Source organism: Mixophyes fleayi, chromosome 4, assembly GCF_038048845.1.
Source record: "Mixophyes fleayi isolate aMixFle1 chromosome 4, aMixFle1.hap1, whole genome shotgun sequence".
Lineage (NCBI taxonomy): Eukaryota > Metazoa > Chordata > Amphibia > Anura > Limnodynastidae > Mixophyes > Mixophyes fleayi.
In genome coordinates, this window is record NC_134405.1 from 7,465,045 (window position 1) to 7,486,960 (window position 21,916).

The window sequence follows — 21,916 nt, forward strand, 5'->3', positions numbered from 1 at the left end:
GACACTGCTTACCATGGTGACGTTCTAAAGCAGCCCCTTAAGGGTGGGACTACTCTGAAAATCCCGCTCGTAAAGCATTACGAGCGAAATTTGCATCCACAGATGCAAATACATTAAACTGGTAAAATTTTGTAAAGGTGTGGACAGAGGACCAGGTGGCTGCCCTGCAAAGCTGGTCTGCAGAAGCCCCATTTCTCGCTGCCCACGACGCCCCTACCGATCTGGTGGAATGGGCCGTAAGTCTCTCCGGCACAGGACGGACAGCCTTTATGTAAGCTTGCTTAATGGTTGCCGTAATCCATCTTGCAATGGACTGTCTTGAGACTAGCATCATAAAGAACAAACAGGGAATCCGTACGTCTAATCTGAGAAGTTCTCTTGACATAAATGCGGAGAGCCCTAACCACATCTAACTTTTCCATAGACTGTTGATCCGAATGGAAAGTAGATGAGAAGACCGGAAATACAATTTCCTGGTTCAGATGGAAAGCCGAAACTACTTTTGGAACGAAGGAAGGGAGGGTTCTTAACACCGCTCTGTCCTCGTGGAAAACCAGATATGGTTCCCGACAAGACAGAGCTCCTAATTCCGAAACCCTACGTGCAGATGCAATAGCCAAAAGGAAGAGGACCTTCCAGGTCAACCACTTCAAATCTGCCACAAGTAATGGCTCAAAAGGAGGCCCCTTAAGCATATCCAGTACCAGGTTGAGATTCCATGGTGCTGTGGGCGGAACATAGGGAGGCTGAATATGCAAGACTCCCTGGAGGAAAGTCCTAATATCTGGTAAATCCGCTAATTTCAGGTGAAAAAATACTGACAGAGCCGAAACCTGAACTTTTAAAGAACCTAACCGAAGCCCTGCTTCCAGGCCATCCTGAAGGAAAGCCAACAAGCGAGGTAGGCTAAAAGAGGACGAGTGACATGTCTTATTTTCGCACCATCTGATGTAGGCTCTCCAAATCCGGTGATAGATGCGAGCTGAAACTGGCTTTCTGGCTTGCATCATAGTATTCACTACGCTGGAGGAAAAACCTCTAGCCCTCCAGAGGCTGGCTTCAACAGCCATGCCGTTAAACTGAGCTGAGGTAAAATCTGGTGACGGAAGGGACCTTGCAGAAGAAGGTCGTCTCGAGACGGAAGACGAAAACCTTGTCCTTCCGCCATAGAGAATATGTCCGCGTACCAGACTCGGCGCGGCCATGAGGGAGCTATTAGAATTACTGGCAGACCGCCCTGCCTTACTCGTCTGAGTACGCGAGGAAGCATGGGAATCGGAGGAAACAGGTATCCCAACCTGAACACCCATGACATTGTCATAACGTCCACTGCCACCGCTAAGGGGTCTCTTGCCCTTGCGCAAAACCTGTTAACCTTTCTGTTGCGTCTGGAGGCCATGAGATCTATGTCCGGAAAACCCCACCTCTGAACCAGAGACTGGAAAACTTCCGGATGGAGTGACCACTCCCCCGGCATCATCTGGTGTCGACTTAGGTAGTCGGCCTCCCAATTCTTTATTCCTGGAATGAAAACTGACGATATTGCCGGAACAAATTGTTCTGCCCAAACCAAAATTTGAGCTGCAATATTCATTGCCGCTGCACTCCTGGTTCCTCCTTGCCTGTTGACATATGCCACGGCTGTGGCATTGTCGGACTGAACTCTGACAGGGTGGCCCTAAAGGAGGGACTGGGCCCCCCGGAGGGCCAATAGAATAGCCTTCAACTCCAGCATGTTTATGGATAGGGCCGATTCCTGAACCGACCAAAGTCCCTGGAGCCGGAGGTGCAGAATTACCGCCCCCAACCTTTCAGGCTGGCGTCCGTCGTGGCTATGATCCATGGCGCGAAGGACCTGCCCACTGTCATGTGATCCTGAATCAGCCACCACTGAAGCGATTCTCTCGCCCTTGGAGATAGAGAGATCCTCTAGAGATCCAAACGTAGGTGGGATCCTGACCATTTCGTCAATAGATCCCACTAAAAACAATGAGAATGGGCTCGACCGAAGGGGATGTCTTGAAGGAGGCCACCATCTTTCCCAGCAGCCGCATGCACAAGTGCATTGAGGGGTTGGGAGAAGACAAGACCTAAGTTGTTATACTCTTAATTGAACAGGTAGGAACACCCTTTGCTGGCTGGTGTCCATAATAAGCCCTAGGAAAACCATGTGTTGACACAGAACCATCTGGGATTTCTTTAAATTTATTAGCCATCCATGGCCCTCGAGAACCGCCAAGGTAAGGGATAAGTGATGACGTAAGCAATTCTCTGTGGAGAATTTGATGAGCAGGTCGTCCAAATAAGGCACGACCTGAACTCCCTGAAGGTGAAGACATGCTGCCATAACTGACATGATCTTCGTGAAAAACCCTCGGTGCTGTTGAGAGGCCGAAAGGGAGGGCTCGAAACTGATAGTGGAAGGATCCCACCGAGAATCTTAGGAGAGACTGATGGTGGATCCAAATGGGAATGTGGAGGTATGCGTCTTTTATGTCTATAGACGCCATAAACTGATCCTTCTCTATGCCGTTTATCACAGACCCTAGGGATTCCATCCGAAATTCGTCCACCATTAAGTGCACATTGAGACCCTTTAAGTTTAGGATGGGACAAAAGGAGCCATCTGGCTTCTTGACCAGAAACAGGTTTGAATAAAACCCCTGTCCTTTCTGGTAATCTGGGACCCTGCAGAAAACTCTTTGAGAAAGAAGAGTGGCGACACAATCCTGTATTGCCTGCCTTCTTGATGGATCTCGGGGTAGCGGAGTTAGGAAGAAACTATGTGGGACCGGGCCCAGCAGGTCTATCCTGTACCCCTCTGATATAATACCCCGAATCCAAGGATCTTGGGAGGACGCTGCCCACTGTTCCTGAAACAAAGACAGACGTCCCCCCACTGGTGCCCCCTCCGGAACAGAATGGTCGTCAGGACGCAGGCTTCTCCTGGGTCTTGGATGCCTGGCGCCTAGCTGCAAACGAGGATCTCCCCCTGGCAGAGGAGCCTCGAGAATTTGGCTGTCTGCCTCTAAAGGACTGTCCTCTAGGTAAGGAGGTCCCGACTGTGAGAGGGAGGTTACCCAGGCCGGATCCTCCGTCAGTGGGGCTGAAATATGCTGGGCTTGCGCAGGGGGGACCCCTGCCTCGCAGACAGAGCAGAGCGCCAACGGGTCCTTCTGCCCACAGGGTAATTTTACATTACATTTAGAACATGTAAAAGATTTTGCAATAGGGCCCTTTCCCTTATCTGACATTTCTTAATAAAGGAAGGCACACCAAACACACAGACTTAAATTGTTAAGTTTAGCTGAGTAGAGAGAGAGATCTAAATGTGTGGAGAGAAAAGTGTAAACTACAAGTAATCAACTAATCTAGATATAAAAGTTGTACTTGTAACATTTTAAACACGAAATAATACTTAAGCAAGTAGGAGAACTATAATATAACCCCTACTAGCACACTTGTACAAAGCAATACAGAATATGTGTTTAAATAAATCAGATACTTAGCCCATAGGCCAAACAGGGGAGAAGTCCAACAGCAGTATCCTGGTGCCTGCTCCCTCAGATCAGTTCTCTCTTCCCGGGCTTCTCCTTGGCGCCAGAAGACCGGGATAAACCATCTCTCTCTCTGGAAGGAGGGGGAGCTCTATGTGTTAGCTCCCCCCCTTCAGTAATGCTGCCTCTGCAGCGATTCTGTGTCCGAATAAAAAATTAAAAGTATTATGTGGCAGAGTAGTGGAGACCTCCAGGTGAGGTCTCCGCAGCGGATAATACCAGATGCCCCCTCCTATGTATGAGGGGGAATCCTGGTATAGCCCCCTTCTCTCCTCCGAATCCAAGATGGCCGCCATCAATGCAGTATGCGATAACCGGCGCTCTATGCCTGCAGTGGCAGCGCCGGTTATCGGGGAGGCTCCAGGAGTGACAGCGGTCCGTGAGACCGCTTGTCACTCCTAATTCAGGCACCAATTTCTTCAATCTCCTCCTGTCCCTGTCAGTGAGGGCCGCTGGCTCTCATCTGACAGGGTAGTGCCTGCGCTGCCCTGCTGTGTGTTCTCTATATTAGAACACACTCCAGCTCTGCCACCTGTAAAAAAAATTAAAAGAATAAAATAAAAGTTAAAAATTACCTACAGTACTAAAACACTGCCCAACTCCATGGGCACCTAAAAAAAACTGACCGGAAGAGGCAGGGGGATTGTAGAGGGGAGGGGTCTGTCGGCAGTACTAAAAGTTAACTAGTTAGGTGCCAACTCCCCAAGCTCCCTCCACAACCCATGGTAAGCAGTGTCCCCCAGACTGGATGAAAGAGAAATAACATTTGTAATTAAATGTTTGTGGGATTGTTTAAAAGGTTTCTCCCCCTTCAGATAGCTTTCACGCTTGTGCACGCCTCCTGCAGATACCGGGCTGGATACGTCAGAGCGGGGTCCTATCTTAGGACAATAAGAATATACAACTGTGATCTAAGTACAGGGCCGGAAAGCACGAAGGATAAAGCAATATATTTAGCAAAAGTTGCAGGGAGGTACGAACAAAGCAGTAAGTGAGAGCTATCTGACAGTGGATAACTCCGGATTCGTCATATCACATTAATCATCTGTATGTAAATGGTATGCTCAGTAACTTATGTGCGTTTCTATACAAACACGTAAGCAGGACCCACCCCTCTCAAATACACCCCACCTGTACAGTATAATGTGCTAAAACTCCCAAATCATACTGCGGTAACCATGGCGGTGGCTTCGGTGAGAATACACTAACTCCGCCTTCTAAAGCGAAGAGGCTCCTCCTGCCTACCGCAGACCTCTCTCATTCTCCTGTCTTTCAGGACGTCACAATACCAATCACATCATATTTAGCAATAACAGTAAAAAAAACACCAAAACATACATTTATATGAATTTCAAAGTGCATGAAATGACATAAGTGAAATAAATAATTAAGCTGCCTGAGTGTGATGCTCACGTGATCCCTGCCACAAATGTACAGAAAGATATATATATATATATATATACATATACACACAGCCCTATATATATTTATATACGGATATATACACACGCACATACATAGGGACGCACTTTTTGGCATCCACAAAAAAATACATACACCCACATGCAAAAGATGAACACGCCATGCCAGTACAGCGATTGCGCGTACACACACACACATATATATATATTATACATACTCTCGTGAGTGCGCAGAAATCGGTCAGTAAAATACACGTGTAAATATATGCACGTGTCTGCTTTCTCATACACTGGAAGGAACGTGCATAAATATATAACCATTTGTACATGTGCCTGTGTGTGCACGCGTCTGTGAACATACCATCATTTCTAGATGTACACACAGACTGCATTTAGCTTAGAGCAGGTCATTAAGAGGTACGAGTGATATCACACATATACATCACACACACATACAGAAATATTTACATTGACACGTACATGCAGCCAGATATATACAACATGCACACACATGACTATTTACATTGACACGCACTCTCTCATGCAATGTGATGCAGATATTGGGCCCAGGACATGGGAGGAGTGAGGAGGACAAGGGTTAATTGGTCAGTCCCCTCTTCTGTAAACAATCCAGATCCTGGGTTTGCTTCATCTCCTTCATCCTGTAGGAGAGAGGACCAGGAGGCATTAGATATTGTACCACACTTTCTCTCCAGGTAGATGGCGGCAAATTTTGTCCATCGTCATTTACCTATGTGACGGAGGAATAGGGCGCTGCTGGCCAAACAGTATCACCAGCTGTGCATGATTCTTGCTAACCACGCACACGTAGCAGCTAATTTATACTCCGCGATCCAAACCGGCGGTAATCGTTTTCACGTTTACCACCAATCCGACTTGGACAAGCCCTACAAAGAAAATCCGAATTTCTGCAAAACCGATGTGAAAATAAACAGACTTACCTTGCAGCTGACGCTGGAGATCTCCGATTGGATCACCATGCTGACAGCAAGTTCTCCCGATTGGAGAAGTCAATAGAAATTTAAAGCGGCAATGTGGGGACCCCTAAGGTTAAGTGTTTAAACACTTAACCCGACATTGCCGCTTTAAATTTCTATTGACAGACGTCGCGATGACATCAAGCTGCAGTGCCGAACACTTGTCCAATCGGGAGAACTTGCTGTCAGCACGGTGATCCAATCGGAGATCTCCAGCGTCGGGTTCAAGGTAAGTCTGTTTATTTTCACATCGGTTTTGCAGAAATTTGGATTTTAGTTGGAGGGCTTGTCGCTGTCGGATTTTTCCTCCTCGATCAAGCGTACCCCACCCATCCAAACACGCCTGTCCCGGCATTATGACTGACCAAGGATTATCTCCTAGGTATGAAGTCAGTAAACGGGTCTCAGACATAATGTCATCTAGTAGATCCATTGACGGACAGAAGGTCATCTAGTTAGATGGTCAGACACACTATAGTCTCCCAGATACAAGATGAGACAAAGGGGGTATTCTATCAGTATTCTTAAAATGTCTGCAAAGGAACTACAATTTTACACCATAATCTAATAAAAATTATTGAACATATAAAGAAATATTTTTGTCTTTTTCTTTGTCCTTAAAAAAGTAGTTTTTCCTGTAATTTGTTAAGGAAGTAGAGGTGTTTATAGTCGTTCTCTAACCTCGTATACCCTTTTATTAGATTAAGTAGCAGAAGTGACTAGTGCATGACGGTATAACGTTGTAGGAAACAGGGTTAGAAAAGAAGCCAACTTTGCATGCCTACATTTTAGAGTATCCCCAACAAAGTGCCATCACCCTAGTATAACGTCAGATAAAGGCCTATCCCCCAGGTACATTCAGACAAAGAGTAATACAATCCAAGCACTAAGGCTTCTTGTTACATAGAACTGGCCTGATCTCACTATGCACCCCGGCCCGTTGAAACCCTACCTGTGGTGGCAACGACGCAGAAAGCGCATGATCTTGCGAGCAGCCTGGTCTTGCTTCTTGGTCAGAAACGATCCCCTAGGAAACATAAGAGGCAGTGTGTGAGTTGTGAGTTGTGAGAGTCGGGTCACATGACCAAACCACTCGCTAAGCTTACGCTGCTGCAAAATCCTCCATTGTCTGAGGATTAAACTTGCAGCTGCTCCCTAGAAGGAGATGCCTTCCTTCAGGCCATTGTGTGGGCATTACCAAGAGACAGCCGAGCAATTCACTCTGAACTAGTCGCATCACTGAGGCTCTGCTTCAAACTTAAAATCTGATATCTACCTGCATACATATAAAACACAGGAGGACAGTACATACTTACACACTGCCCAACTGCTCACCTGATGCGATGCTGCAAAGCGGGGCCCCCACGAGACCCCTCTCTGTAGCTTCGGTAACATTGCTGAATCAACACTGCAGCCCGACGACTCTGCTGGAAACGCTTCTGTTCGTAGTAACTACGAAATTTGGACTGAATTAAGATGGCCGCCTGCGTCATCTTCTTGTACAGGGCATACTAGGAAGAGAAAAGCAAAGTTATTAAACTGTAACAGGACGACAACAGAACGTCATGCCCCAGTTCAGTGCTTTCCAGTCTTCCACTGTTATCACTTAGTTCCCATATTAACCACTCGATCGTCACATCCATACCGCACCAATCTGCCTCCCTGTCATGATTATAGTCTGAGCAGGATAATTAGGTAAATAATATATTGTTGTGATCATGATATCTCTCACAGATATGAGTTGGTGTTGATAACATTGTTTAGAGCAAACAAGGGGTTACTGTGTATTGATGTATGCTTTAGAATGAAAGCATAGAAAAGAAAAGGTTGGAACACAGACAAACTGCAAGGTACTCCAGTCCACTAATCAATGGCCTGAATGCAATTTAAAAAATAATAAATACTTGCATCATCATTAAAGATAATACATTTCTTCCAGATATAAATGTGGCAAAATATTTGAAAACATGTTAGTGTAGAAAATGTGTATAAAGTGATTTAAAAAACGATGAACCCTTATGTAGCTAACCAGGCCAATATTACGGAGTAGGATCGATTACATATATAAGCTCCATGTGATATGCTTATACGTTTGCACCTTATTCAGGGTTATACAAAGGACACACACTCACTATATCTAATATCCAGTCCTTAGTTCCACAGCGTTGTCATAAACTGTATAAATCCTTTAAGACATGATTGTTATATATCATCATTTTTATTTCTGGAGTATGCAAAGGTTCCTATATGAGCTCTTAGGCGGCAGTATGCTTGTCGTTAACATTTTATTCTAGGGGAGTCTTTAATTAATTATTCCACTGGGAGTGTTAGAATTCTTAGGAGGGGGACACGTTATTCATAGTATTCTGTCCCACAATAAAATTCCTCCATGAGTCCTCTCATTGGAGCAGAAGGACAGAATACTATGAATAACGTGTCCCACTAGCAACAATGTTGGGGTCTGGCTCTCACTTGTGGCTGAAATTGGCTCCAGGGAGTAGGTAGCCAGATCCTGTGCTGCAGACCTCCAGGCTGGCGCTCCTGGAGCTCTTTGAGATCCAGTGTGACTCTTGGCATACTAGGATGTCCAGCATGGCCCGCGTCACAAGCTGCCAGGGAGAGGGAGACTCAGCCTTCTCACCTCCCCAGGTGCCACTATGTCTAGGGCGGGAGCTTTATCTTTAAGTTTCCTGCCTAAAAATACTTCCAGGGAGTCCCCAGGCTGCCGATTCTGGAGCTCCAAGTATGACTCTTGGCAAGCTCGGTCCCCCAGTATGCCCGGCATCTCCTGGATGAGGCGCCATGGAAAGCCCCTCCAGCAGCCTCTGCAATGAGATTGTTGGTGGGACAGTGTAGTTCTCCTTCAAACCTTTCAATGCAGTAGGTTGTCCACTGTAATGCCTAATTCTAAACAATTGGGGTAAATCTAGATCATAGTTGGCACTAAAAAAAAACCCCAAAAAAAAACCAAACCAAAAAATGGTTACACATCTGCCTTATGTGAAGCAGAATCAGGATCAGGATCCAAAAATGGATGAGGCAATTACCTTCAGAGCGATCCATGTCAGCTTGCAAAGGAAGAAGGCTTGGATTAGTGGATAAAATACAAGTGAACCCCCTACAGTACCTTCTGCAGATCTCTCCACTTTAATATATGTGAGATAATTTCATCTTCTCCCAATAGCACAGTCATGTCTTCCATTTTATCTCGACAACACAATCGTATCTACTGTCTCCTACCAATGACACTGTCGTATCTACTGTCTCCTACCAATGACATTGTCGTATCTACGGTCTCCTACCAATGACACTGTCGTATCTACAGTTTCCTACCAATGACACTGTCTCATCTATCGTCCCCTAGCAATGACACTATCGTATCTATCGTCTCCTAGCAATGACACTGTCTCATCTACCATCTTCTAACGACACAGTCACATCTACCGTCTTCTAAAGAAACAGTCACATTTAACTTCTCTTTCCAATGACAGTCATATCTATGGTCTGCTAGCGGCACTGTCACATCTACAGTCTTCTCACATCACAGTCACATACCTTCTTCAGCCAACAATGTGATCATAATCGTCATCTTCTCACAATAACAGTTAAGTCTACCATGAATCAACGACATGGTCACATCTACCGTCTTCTGACGACACAGCCACATCTACCGTCTTCTAACGACACAGCCACATCTACCGTCTTCTAACGACACAGCCACATCTACCATCTTGTAATGACAGTCACATCCATCGTCTTCTAACGACAGTCACATCTACCATCTTCTAACAACACACTCACATTTACCCTCTCTTCCCAATGACCGTCATATCTACAGTCTGCTAGCGGCACTGTTACATCTACAGTCTTCTAACAACACAGTCACATATACCGTCTACACCCAACAACGTGATCATATTTGCCATCTTCTCACATGTCTACCTTCAATCTACAACATGGTCACAAGTACTTTCTCCTCTTAACAATATGGTTATATTTACTTTCTCCTCTCAACAACAAATTCACATCTACTGTCCCCTCACAATGACAAGGACACATATACCGACTTTTCCTAACGACTTGCTCCATCCATATTCCCTCCAATGACATCCTTCAAGTACCATCTTCTCCCAATAACATGCTCCATCTACCATCTCTTACCAATAACACGCTCCATCTACCGTCTCTTCCCAACAACACGGTCCATCTACCATCTCTTCCAAGAACACACTCCATCTATCGTCTCTTCCCAACAACACGCTCCATCTACCGTCTCTTCCCAACAACTCGCTCCATCTACCATCTCTTCCCAAGAACACACTCCATCTACCGTCACTTCCCAAGAACACGCTCCATCTGCCGTCTCTTCCCAAGAACACACTCCATCTACGTCTCTTCCCAACAACACGCTCCATCTACCGTCGCTTCCCAAGAACACACTCCATCTACCATCTCTTCCCAAGAACACACTCCATCTACCGTCACTTCCCAAGAACACACTCCATCTATCGTCTCTTCCCAACAACACGCTCCATCTACTGTCACTTCCCAACAACACGCTCCATCTACCGTCACTTCCCAACAACACGCTCCATCTACCGTCACTTCCCAACAACACGCTCCATCTACCATCTCTTCCCAAGAACACGCTCCATCTGCCGTCACTTCCCAACAACACGCTCCATCTACCGTTGCTTCCCAAGAACACACTCCATCTACCGTCTCTTCCCAAGAACACACTCCATCTACCGTCACTTCCCAAGAACACGCTCCATCTACCATCACTTCCCAACAACACGCTCCATCTACTGTCACTTCCCAACAACACGCTCCATCTACTGTCACTTCCCAACAACACGCTCCATCTACCGTCACTTCCCAAGAACACACTACATCTACCGTCTCTTCCCAACAACACGCTCCATCTACCGTCACTTCCCAAGAACACGCTCCATCTACCGTCTCTTCCCAACAACACGCTCCATCTACCGTCTTTTCCCAACAACATGCTCCATCTACAGTCTCTTCCCAACATCCTCAGTTTTCCATCTCCTCCCAAAAACACCCCATCTAACATCTCTTCCAAGCAACACAGTTATGTCTCCGTTATCTAACGTCTGGGACAGATTTACTGTGTCCAAACAACATGGTCAGAACAGTTACTTTATTATGTCACTTATGCTTATGTTAATGTAATGTGTATGTATTAGTCTTTATGTAATTTCCTAGCACTATGGAAGACAACTTATTCAAATCAAATGTCACATTGATTACAGATGTTAACATCAGTTTCTGTTTTTATATATATTTTAATTTGTTACATTTGTTTTCCTTACATAGGTTTCGACAAAGGGTCCTGATAAAGTTCACACACAGAAGCCTGACAACCATATACAGATAGGGTGGTTAAGACCCGGGTTTCAAAAACAACTAAAATCTACAAAGACAGATGCCTGAAACCTCTTATATCATTACCTGCTTGTATTTTCGATAGCAGCGCTGGATCACTGCCGCCGCCAGATCCTGCTGCTCCTTTAACCGTCGGCCCTGAATTCAAAAGGATCAGATTGTTACTGGAGAATTTCTAGCTATTGCACAATGGGATCAACTCATAAAGTCATCATATTGTACATGTACCTGAAGAGAATCAATGCCCCAGCGACTCTGGCTGGCGTGCTAACTAGATAGATTTCTTTATGTCATTACTTGGGTCATGCATGATATTTATAGTCAAAGAAAATAGTGCTTGATATTTTTCAGAGACCTGCACAAGGTAATGTCCTATTACATGGGCAGCACAGGAGGAGCAGTATAACAATGATCTCTAGTAATATGCTGCCTTGACTAAAGGATTATTTCTATCTTTAGACAACAGATGAACACTCTCTGCCACAAACACAGGGCCCTTTGCTGATTTAGGCACTGAGACGTAGCCTCTCACCTTGTACTTGCGGAAGGCAGTCTGAATGACCCGAGCCGCCTCATACAGTTCCCGCTGCTCGTGGTCAGAGAGGGTCAGCAGAGCAAATTCACTTTCCATCCGTCCACTACTTGAGGCACTAAGAAACTCGGACCAGCGGGCTGCACCAGGGGGGTCAAACCTTTCAAAGGAGATCTCTCCCAGGGGTGGAGGAGTTGTGGGGGATGGTGGGGCCTCAGACCTAGAAATAAACAGAATGACAGTAAATCCAAAATAAAGAAGACTGACATACATAGGTCTGTGTATACGTGTTTTTCCTACCTGGTCACCTTGACACGTAACCCCTCCATGGACCTCCTGCTCACTCTCTTGCTTCGCTGCCCAAATGCTCCAATCTCTGACCCCAGGTTACTCCCATCCTCTCCCGGGCTCATCTGAGCAAAGCGAGCCAAGGCACGAGCTGCACGCAGCCCCTCACTGCAGAAACAACATGTAGAGGTGTCTACATGAGCAACACATGTGCACCATGGTATGTATGTACACACAACGTAGTATAGACACAAGGAACAGCGTACACACAGTCCAGTACAGACACTACTACACCATGACATGTATACACACACACACAGCTCAGTATAGACACTACTACACCATGACATGTATACACACACACAGTCCATTACAGACACAACTACACCATGACATGTATACACACACACACAGTCCAGTACAGATACTACTACACCATGACATGTATACACACACACACAGTCCAGTACAGACACTACTACACCATGACATGTATTCACACACACAGCCCAGTAGACACTACTACACCATGACATGTATACACACACACAGCCCAGTACAGACACTACTACACCATGACATGTATACACACACAGCCCAGTAGACACTACTACACCATGCCATGTATACACACACACAGCCCAGTACAGACACTACTACACCATGACATGTATACACACACAGCCCAGTAGACACTACTACACCATGACATGTATACACACACACAGCCCAGTACAGACACTACTACACCATAACATGTAAACACACACACAGCCCAGTACAGACTCTAAAATACTGACCCATGTGGGGGTAATCCAGGCATCTGGTCAGCGGTGTCCAGGTAGCTGGCAAGCCAAGCCATGGTCTTGCTAAGGTTACCTGGTCTCTCTCTGAGGGCTCCAGGCTCAGATGCCGTAAAGTCATCCTGCTTTATTCGATCCGGGGTGGCCTCTATGATCTGTTCTGCGAGGGTAACCATATCAACCTGGGACAGGGGAGGGTGAGGGTGAAAGAGGAAGGATGTGAGGAGGTACAGGAGAGAAAAGTGGGCCCAAGACGTAAGATGCGGGGAAGTGACAGATAAATATAACAGAAGAAGTAGGGAAAATATAAGGTGTTGGAGATGCATGTAAGGGAAACGTTACCTGCAGATAGTCATGATTCTCTGTGTTCTCTCTGTATTCCAGCAGATCTGCTTCATCTACTCCTGGAGAGTCTAGATACCGCGCTTGTTCCGCTGGGTCCTCCAGGTCCCAGGACGCAGCTCCAAGGATTCTGGAATTGGGGGATGACTCTATAGGGGTGTCCTGGCTGCTTTCTGGACTGCAATCAGGGGAGCCTCGTAGAGCTGAACTACTGGAATATGCAGATGTAATGGAGATGGAGCCATCTGACACCTCCGAGGGTGATGGGAGACTGCTGAGACCTGGGGAAGAGAGTTCAAAACATATGTTGTGATGATGAGGGGCTTTTGTGTCCCTTGCCACATAGCAAGGCAAGATGGTGTCCTACAGAAGAGCTACTGTGGCAGAAGTTTAGCAGTTCCATTACCGGTATCTGCGCTTGTAGACAGAGGAGAAAGTCCTCGGCCGATCTCCTGGCTCCCCATCAGCGAGTGCCAGTTAGACGCCTGCAAGTCAGTAAAGTTCCCTGGGGCTACCTCCTGTCTCTGCATCTCTTCAAGGGTAGACGCCAACTTGACATGTCCTCGGGATCGAGCAACCCCAAGGGGAAGTCGGCCCAAGGAGTCCGGGATGGAAAGAGCCCGACAGTCCCAGCGGAAAAGTAGAGTGGCAGCTTCCGTGTGTCCAAGGGCACAGGCCCACATCTGTAAAGAGCAGAGCAGACCAGATGAATAAGACAAGAGAGAAGATATGGAAGAGAGGGTGAAATAAAATGAAGAGTGAAGGAAAGGAAGATGGTAGAAACAATGAGCTCCTAATAGGTAATAGTTGTGAGCGACTCTAATTGGTTTCTTTAAAATATGATGGCTGAGAATATAAAGGAAATGATTCATTTCTGATGCCTAGAAAGAGATGGGTGTATTCTCACCAGGGGTGTGCAGGAGAAGTGGTCCACATTCAGAGGGTCCACCTCTAACTCCACGGCTAAACTCTGAGAGTGGATGCTCCTGGAAATAGCATCAAAGGAAACAAATACAGTTATACCCAAGGCCTTCATCCGCACATCCTAATTTCACAATGATATCCTCTAAACCATGGTGTACAACGTCTATGGGAGACAGGGAGTCATTTACAGAGGCAGCAATAAAGCTTAGACATGTAAAATACGCAGAATGTACTATAGGAAAAGAGGAACCTCATTGTCATAACTCAACGCCGTTAAATGTCCTCATGGGAACAGAAGCGTGTGTACAGTGGGGAACCATACAGTGGGTGTAATCCCGTCACATAGGGAGTGAGCGATGTGTGCGTTCGGATGTCTGCTTTCTCTATCGTGCCTAATGTGCAACTCTGCAGACTGTCCGATGTCCACGCTACCACTCACCTCCACTGTATCAAAGTCTCGATGAGACGAACGTAACCCTGAGCCGCCGCCAGATGCAGCAGAGTCATCCCTCGGAAACTCATCTCATGGGCCAGAAGATCCGACGCCACCCAGCAGGACTGTGACATCATTTTCTCACATACAGCCACGAGTCGGGCCTCAAAGGTGTCCGCGGCCGACACCTGCAAGCATAGAGAATGATTGTTAGCCTCCACGGACATCTTCAAAGAAACACGTTACAGCACCATGAGTCTTCAACGTTTGTGGTTCTTACGCGGATAATCAATAATGGGACAAGGTCATGGTCAGATGTGGAACAAGGTCAATACACCAGAAAGGTTAAAACAAAGGATTAGTGATTTACAATGGAGGAATGGAACGAAGTGTGTAAATTTCGCTGCTGAGGCTATTCTCACCCCTGTACTGAGCCTATGTGGTCACATTCCAACATCAATATCAGTCCTCTGTTTATGCAGTAACCACACATATTATACTTTAATTGTTTTTTTTCCTGAAGACTTTGCATTTTCAAAAAATTAGTTTTACTCCCAGAATAGCAAAAAAAGTGTTTTGTGGATATTTTGTTTTTTTAAATGAAACTGCAAGAAAGTGAACTAAAAGCAAATGTGTGTATTTTTTTTTCTAAACACCTCCAAAAATACTTTGTGGTTCTTATTTTGGCATCGATCCTCCTTCCAAAAAAAAAAACTAATTAAGCAGAATTCTACACATACATTTTATAATAAAAAGTAAAATATATTTTTTTCCCCTAGTTTACACACTCTTGAATGAAATGCATATAATGTATAGAAATAATACATGTAGCCCATTTTTAAAAATAAACAGACATTAACTACTAAAGGTGCACATTATTTGAACAAGGGGACTATTTTCTTTCAAATGAGGGTTCGCTGTAGTTTCTTGGGAGACAGATGGGGATATCTAGGCATTACAAAACCCCTCCACATCCTGGGCCCTTAGAGTCTTCTGTTACATATAATGATGCTACTGTGATGGACATATTTCCGACACTTATTCTGTCAACACCAAAAGTTACAACGTCAATATTAAACTAGTAATGCACTAGTATGTCTGTAGTGCAGGGGACTGAGCGCTGGCTAGATGATTGATGTCACCAAGCACGGGCACAATGACATCATTATGTCCTCTCCCAGCCCCCACGGACAGAAATACCGATGGGGGAGTGGGAAGTTTTTTTTTTACTTATTTTAATCCGTTGTGTCCATGACATTTTTGAGGTAAAGTGTAAAATAATGGGACAAAAAAATCTGAAGGCAGACTGAATGATGACCTTGGAGTTATAGGGGCTGAAGTAGAGTTGGTAGCAAAATGTCATTATAATTACTCTTAGAAAAACAGCATACTGCAGCCCGTACAGAGATCTGTACATATCTCATCATCATCAGCAAGTGTTTGTAACTACCCTGTTGCAGGTGCAAAAGATACATCAGGGATGTACAGTAATTTGCTAAAGTATTCAAACCCCACAGCAGTTAACAGATTTGTGTATTGACATTTTTTTTAATGATTAACAGGTAGATGCTAACTGAAGGCCAATCGTTAGAGATCTTTCGTCTGTGTAAAATATTTAAATACTTATGCAATCAGCATTTTTCAGATTTTATTCATTTATTTTCAAAATCTTCAGACAAATGATGAATTAGGAGTTGAAAAATTACCTTAAGAGCCTACTGTTTCAGAATAAAAATATTGTCTCATACGCTCTGTGTGTCATTTGTAATACAGTTGATTTTTTAGGGATTTAATACATTTGCAAGCCACTGCACGCGTGTTTCTGCAGGTCTGAATGTGCCGCATTTGCATAAACACGTCTTTTCTATACTCAGCCAATGTTAGAACGACCCTTCTGCCCCCGGTCAGCCGCTCCAAGTGCAGGTGGACGCGCTAGTCTGCGTATATGCGTGCGCCCACATTCTGGGCATGCGCAGGGCGATTTCACTGAAAATACGCCACGCAAACAGGCGTACGCCCCAATCTGCATCAGCTTCATAGTGTTAGAAGACATGAAAGTCAGCAAGCAGTGTAGTCACTGGTGGTAAAAGCCATAGGAAGAGGTATTAGAAGGAAGAGGGAGGTTATACTGCTACTTTATAGGTTACCACGCACGCTGTGTGTAGTTCTGGAGGACCTATCTACAAAAAGATATTCAGAACACCCAGAGAAGTACTAAAATAATGCATGGGCTACATAATAAAGCATGAACATGTATGGAGACCAGGGACAGAGGTGATGAGATAGAAAACGCTGAAATCAGAGGGAGAGGTAGCAGAAGAGAAAACATTAATTCAGAAAAGGTAATAGATTCATATAGAATAGTCTCCCAGCAGTTGTGAAGGGAACTTGCACAGCTAAATTGGATCTAAAAAGTCTACATACCCTCATCGACATTTCAGGTGTTTGTGATGAAAGTCTGGAATTAATATACATCAGGCTTTAAGTCACAAACACCTGCAATTTCAGTAAGGGTGTGTAGACTTTTTAGATCTGCTGTATATTGGTATTGTTAATATTTAAAATATAAAACTTAGAAACCCACAACCCCTCACAAAAAAAATGTTCAAGAACCAAACGCACAACATTTATATGTGATAAATATGTGTACACCAGAGCCATATCCTCAAGTAGTTCGCTGAGTATACTGAACACCAACCACAGCAAGCCCACAAAATAAGTCCACCCATCCAGGCCTACTGTCCACTGGTTCCTGGAGCAAGAGGAATAGTGCATCACCATGTGTAGTAGAGGCCTGGCCTGAGAGTGCAATAAACTGATTAAGATGAAGGGATATTAGTTCAGGCTTCTGAGTTTTTGACTATCCATAAAAGGAGACTCACTGTACGGACAGTTAGGGTCTAGAAAAGCACGGGTTCTGAGGTCCCAGCGTGAACCTGGTAAACAGCCGTTGGATCCATGCTCCAGATTTAAAATAATGTAAGGGAACAGGGCTAGTTACAGTAAGGGAGAGGCAGGTACTAGTTATATATGTGTCATTAAGCTTATTCCTAAGATGTAAAGTTTCTTTTCATATAGGAGATACTTATTAGTTGTGGGGTCTGATGGTTCTAGTGTTGTCATTAAACAGAGGTGGGGCTTGATACATCTCTATCTATGAATTGGTGTATCCTGAAGGCAGATGTTAAGGGTAAGGCCATTCCAATAGGTGTTTGCCTGAAAAAACAATACCTTTACCACCAAAAAGACCTTGAAGCTCAGCTAGCACATCTTGAGCATCAAAATCAGACTAATGCATCCAAATCACTTCAAAAAGAGCTTAATAGTATTAGGAAACAACTTGACACCTTGTTTATCTCGTATGAAATCTGCCCTAACTAAATCACGCCAGAAATTCTATGCTTTAGGCAACAGGGCCAGCAGACTGATAGCGTCTAAGCTTAGAGGCAAGCAGGTTCGGAACAGAATTAAAAGTGCTTCATGATTCCCGAGAGGAATAAATCATACAACCCATCGATATAGTGAACCAATTCGCCAAATATTACACTGACCTCTACAATCTGCGAGATGACACCAGTCTGCCCCAACCAACACCAACCTCAATAGCTGCTTTTTGCACCACTTAGGCCTCCCAACCCTTGCAGCTGACAGCCTGGCATCCCATAACCTCTGTTGCTCCCAACAGGAAGTAGAGGCAGTCATTAAGACCCTGCCGAGGTATAATGACGCTGGTCTGGATGAATACATTAACTCCTTTTATACCATATTCAGAGAAACCCTGGCTCCACGTCTTACTGCCTTCTACTTATTGTGATGAGCGGAGATAGCTTTCCGGTATCATATTGATCCCGAAGCCAGGTAAAGATCACTCAGACTCTAAAAATTATAGACCCATTGCCCAACTCAACACAGACTTAAAGATCTTCGTCAAATTAAATGCCACCAGGCTGAATCCATTTCTTCCCCACCTCATCCATCCGGACCAAGTGGGATTTATACCTGGTCGCCAGGCATCAGATAATACTAGGCGTATATTAAATGTGACAGACTTAGTACAGGAATCTGCAGCTGAACTAGTCTTGTTGTCTCTAGATGTGGAATAAGTCTTTGATAGGCTTCAATGGCTATATATGAAAGAAGTCCTAGTTAAAAGTGGCTGCCAGGGGGCCTCAGGGCCTTTTTCTTCCGTTTGCCCTCCTCCAGGAGCGTTTTGACATACCCTCTAAAGACATATTTAAATATGCTCAAATTCGCGAGGCCTCCCACCCAGTGGCGACCGACAGAAGGCTCCAATAAGGGTGGAATAACATTCCAATCCCTACTTACTGCACCCAAGACACCCTCTCATATACCACCTCCCATCGTATGTCTAGGTGTGTTAACCACACTGAGATGCACATTACAGTAGTTAACAGACTTTACTTCGCCCCGGCCCTCCCAATCCAAATTTTACTGGTATCAATGCACCCACACTGCTGACATTTTCCATGTCTTTTGGGCATTGCCCATGCATCCAACCTGGCAAGAAGTGTTTGGTTTTATATCTGTGGTATTGAGGGTAGCCAGACCCGGCGGTGGCGTTGTCTTTATCCTACCACTGTCCCTTAACAAAATCGATACCTCCTAAGTCACATTCTGATAGCAACTAGGCCTCCCAAAGCCCAAAACTGGAAGGTCACTGACCCCCCTGCTCTCTCTTCCCAGGATCAGATTCAAAGTTCAGCACAGCTTTCAGATGAAGATCATCATCATCATCATTTATATAGCGCCAACATATTCCGTAGCGCTTTACAATTGGGGATAAACATAATAAACTAATAAACAAACTGGGTAAAACAAACAAAGAGGTGAGAAGGCTGCTCGCAAGCTTACAATCTATGGGACAATGGGAGATAGACACATGAGGTTAAGTCTACATTTTGCATTTTGGCCCAGCCAGACTGCAAAGGTAAAAGTGACTCATAAGCTACAACAATGTTGGTCAGGGGGCAGCCGTCCCGCGTGAAACTGTGTAACAGGCTAAAGGTAGCGAGGTTAAGAGGGTGGCAGAGGAATATTATAAGCTTGTCTGAAGAGGTAGGTTTTCAGAGAACGCTTGGAAGTTTGTAGACCAGAGGAGAGTCTTACTGTGCGAGGGAGAGAATTCCATAGAGTGGGTGCAGCCCGAAAAAAGTCCTGTAACCGGGAATGGGAGGATGTAATGAGGGTGGATGAGAGACGCAGATCTTGTGCAGAACGCAGTTGCCGAGTTGGGAGATATTTTGAGACAAGAGAGGAGATGTATGTTGGTGCAGCTTTGTTGATGACCTTGTAGGTTAGTAAAAGTATTTTATATTTCGGTACAAAACAGGCAGCCGGAGTAGAGACATACAGAGTGATTCAACAGAGGAAGAACGATTTGCAAGGAAAATCAGTCTTGCCGCAGCGTGCAAAATAGATTGTAGAGGTTTAAGTCTGTTTTTGGGAAGACCAGTAAGTAGGGAATTGCAATAGTCAATGCGGGAGATGATGAGTGCATGAATTAAGGTTTTTGCAGTGTCATGCGTGAGATATGTGCGAATTCTGGAAATGTTCTTTAGATGCATGTAGCAGGATTTAGATATAGAGTCAATGTGGGGAACAAAGGATAGGTGTGAGTCAAGGATTACACCTAGGCAGCGAGCTTGTGGGTGGGATTTATGGTCATGTTATCAACAGAGATAGAAATGTCAGGTATGCTCTTGTTGGCGGGTGGGAATATTATTAACTCTGTTTTAGAAAGATTAAGTTTGAGTTGGCGAGAGGACATCCAAGATGAAATGGCAGAAAGACAGTCAGTTACACGGGACAACACAGATGTCGAGAGATCAGGAGAGGATAGATAGATTTGGGTATCATCCGCATAGAGATGATACTGAAAGCCAAAGAAACTTATTAGATTTCCAAGAGAAGCGGTATAGATAGAGAACAGCAGAGGACCTAGCACTGAGCCTTGTGGTACTCCAACTGATAGGGGAAGCGGAGCAGAGGTGGCTCCAGAGAAATTAACAGTGAAAGAGCGATTAGAAAGGTAGGATGAGAACCAGGATAGAACAGTGTCTTGAAGACCTAGGGATTGCAACGTTTGCAGGAGAAGAGAGTGGTCAACGGTGTCAAATGCAGCCGAGAGATCCAGGAGAATTAGGAGAGAGTAATGGCGTTCAGTTTTAGCAGTGATCAGATCATTGACAACCTTGGTCAACGCAGTCTCTGTGGAGTGTTGAGAACGAAAGCCAGACTGAAGAGGATCCAACAGGTTGTTAGCGGAAAGAAAGCGTGTGAGGCGAGTGTAGGCAAGTCTCTCTAGAAGCTTGGAGGGGCACGGCAGCTGAGAGATGGGACGGTAATTTGTTAGAGAGTTTGGGTCGGAATCTTGCTTTTTTAGAATAGGAGTAATCACTGCATGCTCGTATAGTGATGGAAAGATGCCAGTAGAGAGCGAGAGATTACAGATTTGAGTTAGAGGTGAAATGAGCACAGAAGACAGGGATCTACCAATTTGTGAGGGAATAGGATCAAGAGGACAAGAGGTAGAGTAGGAAGATAAGAAGAGCGTAGAAATTTCCTCTTCATTTGTGGGGTCAAATGAAGAGAGGGTGTCAGAGGGTAGTGGGAAGGAATTGAGCTGATTGCTTGTCAAGGAAGAGGATACCATTTCTATTCTGATCCTGTCAATCTTGTCCTTGAAGTAGGAAGCAAGATCCTGAGCACTGATAGTAGATGGAGGGTTCGGGGTGGGAGGATTGAGAAGATATTTAAATGTATTGAAAAGGCGTTTGGGGTTAGAAGCCTGAGCATAGATAAGAGATTGGAAGTATGTTTGTTTTGCCGTGTCCAGAGCATTTCGATAGGAGTGGTAGACAGAAGTATATGTGAAGAAGTCATTAGAGGTGCGATATTTACGCCAGTGACGTTCTGCTTTACGCGACAGTTTTTGAAGATTTCGTGTTGCTTTAATGTGCCACGGTTGACATCGAAGTCGACGTGTAGTATGTAGTGTCGCTGGAGCCACATGATCAAGGGCCGTTTCTAAGGTTTGGTGAAAATGGGGTACTGCCATCTCAGGGGATGAGAATGTAGATAGGGGAGAGAAGGTGTTGGAGAGAGGTGGAAAATTGTTGAAGATTAATAGAATTCAGATTTCTGCGGGTATGAGGAGGCTTGGTAGTGTTAAGACAGTAGAGAGGTTAG

The 21,916-nt window shown here is 45.0% G+C and overlaps 1 protein-coding gene across 4 annotated transcripts in view; it reads right to left on the minus strand.

Annotated features, from left to right (window-relative positions):
* Positions 1–3,443: 3,443 nt before the first annotated feature.
* The window catches only part of CAMTA2 (calmodulin binding transcription activator 2), a 76,010-nt gene continuing 57,537 nt past the window's right edge, over positions 3,444–21,916 (minus strand). The window contains exons 13-24 of one of the 4 annotated variants that reach the window (XM_075206192.1): positions 14,714–14,895; positions 14,258–14,336; positions 13,757–14,033; positions 13,351–13,631; positions 13,006–13,163; positions 12,218–12,373; positions 11,918–12,137; positions 11,452–11,523; positions 9,024–9,044; positions 7,312–7,487; positions 6,929–7,003; positions 3,444–5,640 (exon numbers count right to left, since the gene is read on the minus strand). In XM_075206192.1, the coding sequence (XP_075062293.1) occupies positions 5,577–5,640; positions 6,929–7,003; positions 7,312–7,487; positions 9,024–9,044; positions 11,452–11,523; positions 11,918–12,137; positions 12,218–12,373; positions 13,006–13,163; positions 13,351–13,631; positions 13,757–14,033; positions 14,258–14,336; positions 14,714–14,895 (1,761 nt within the window). In that variant the 3' untranslated portion in view covers positions 3,444–5,576. Of the gene's footprint in view, positions 5,641–6,928; positions 7,004–7,311; positions 7,488–9,023; positions 9,045–11,451; positions 11,524–11,917; positions 12,138–12,217; positions 12,374–13,005; positions 13,191–13,350; positions 13,632–13,756; positions 14,034–14,257; positions 14,337–14,713; positions 14,896–21,916 lie in introns of all 4 variants that reach the window. The other 3 variants (XM_075206193.1, XM_075206190.1, XM_075206191.1) reach the window with 3 other exon arrangements.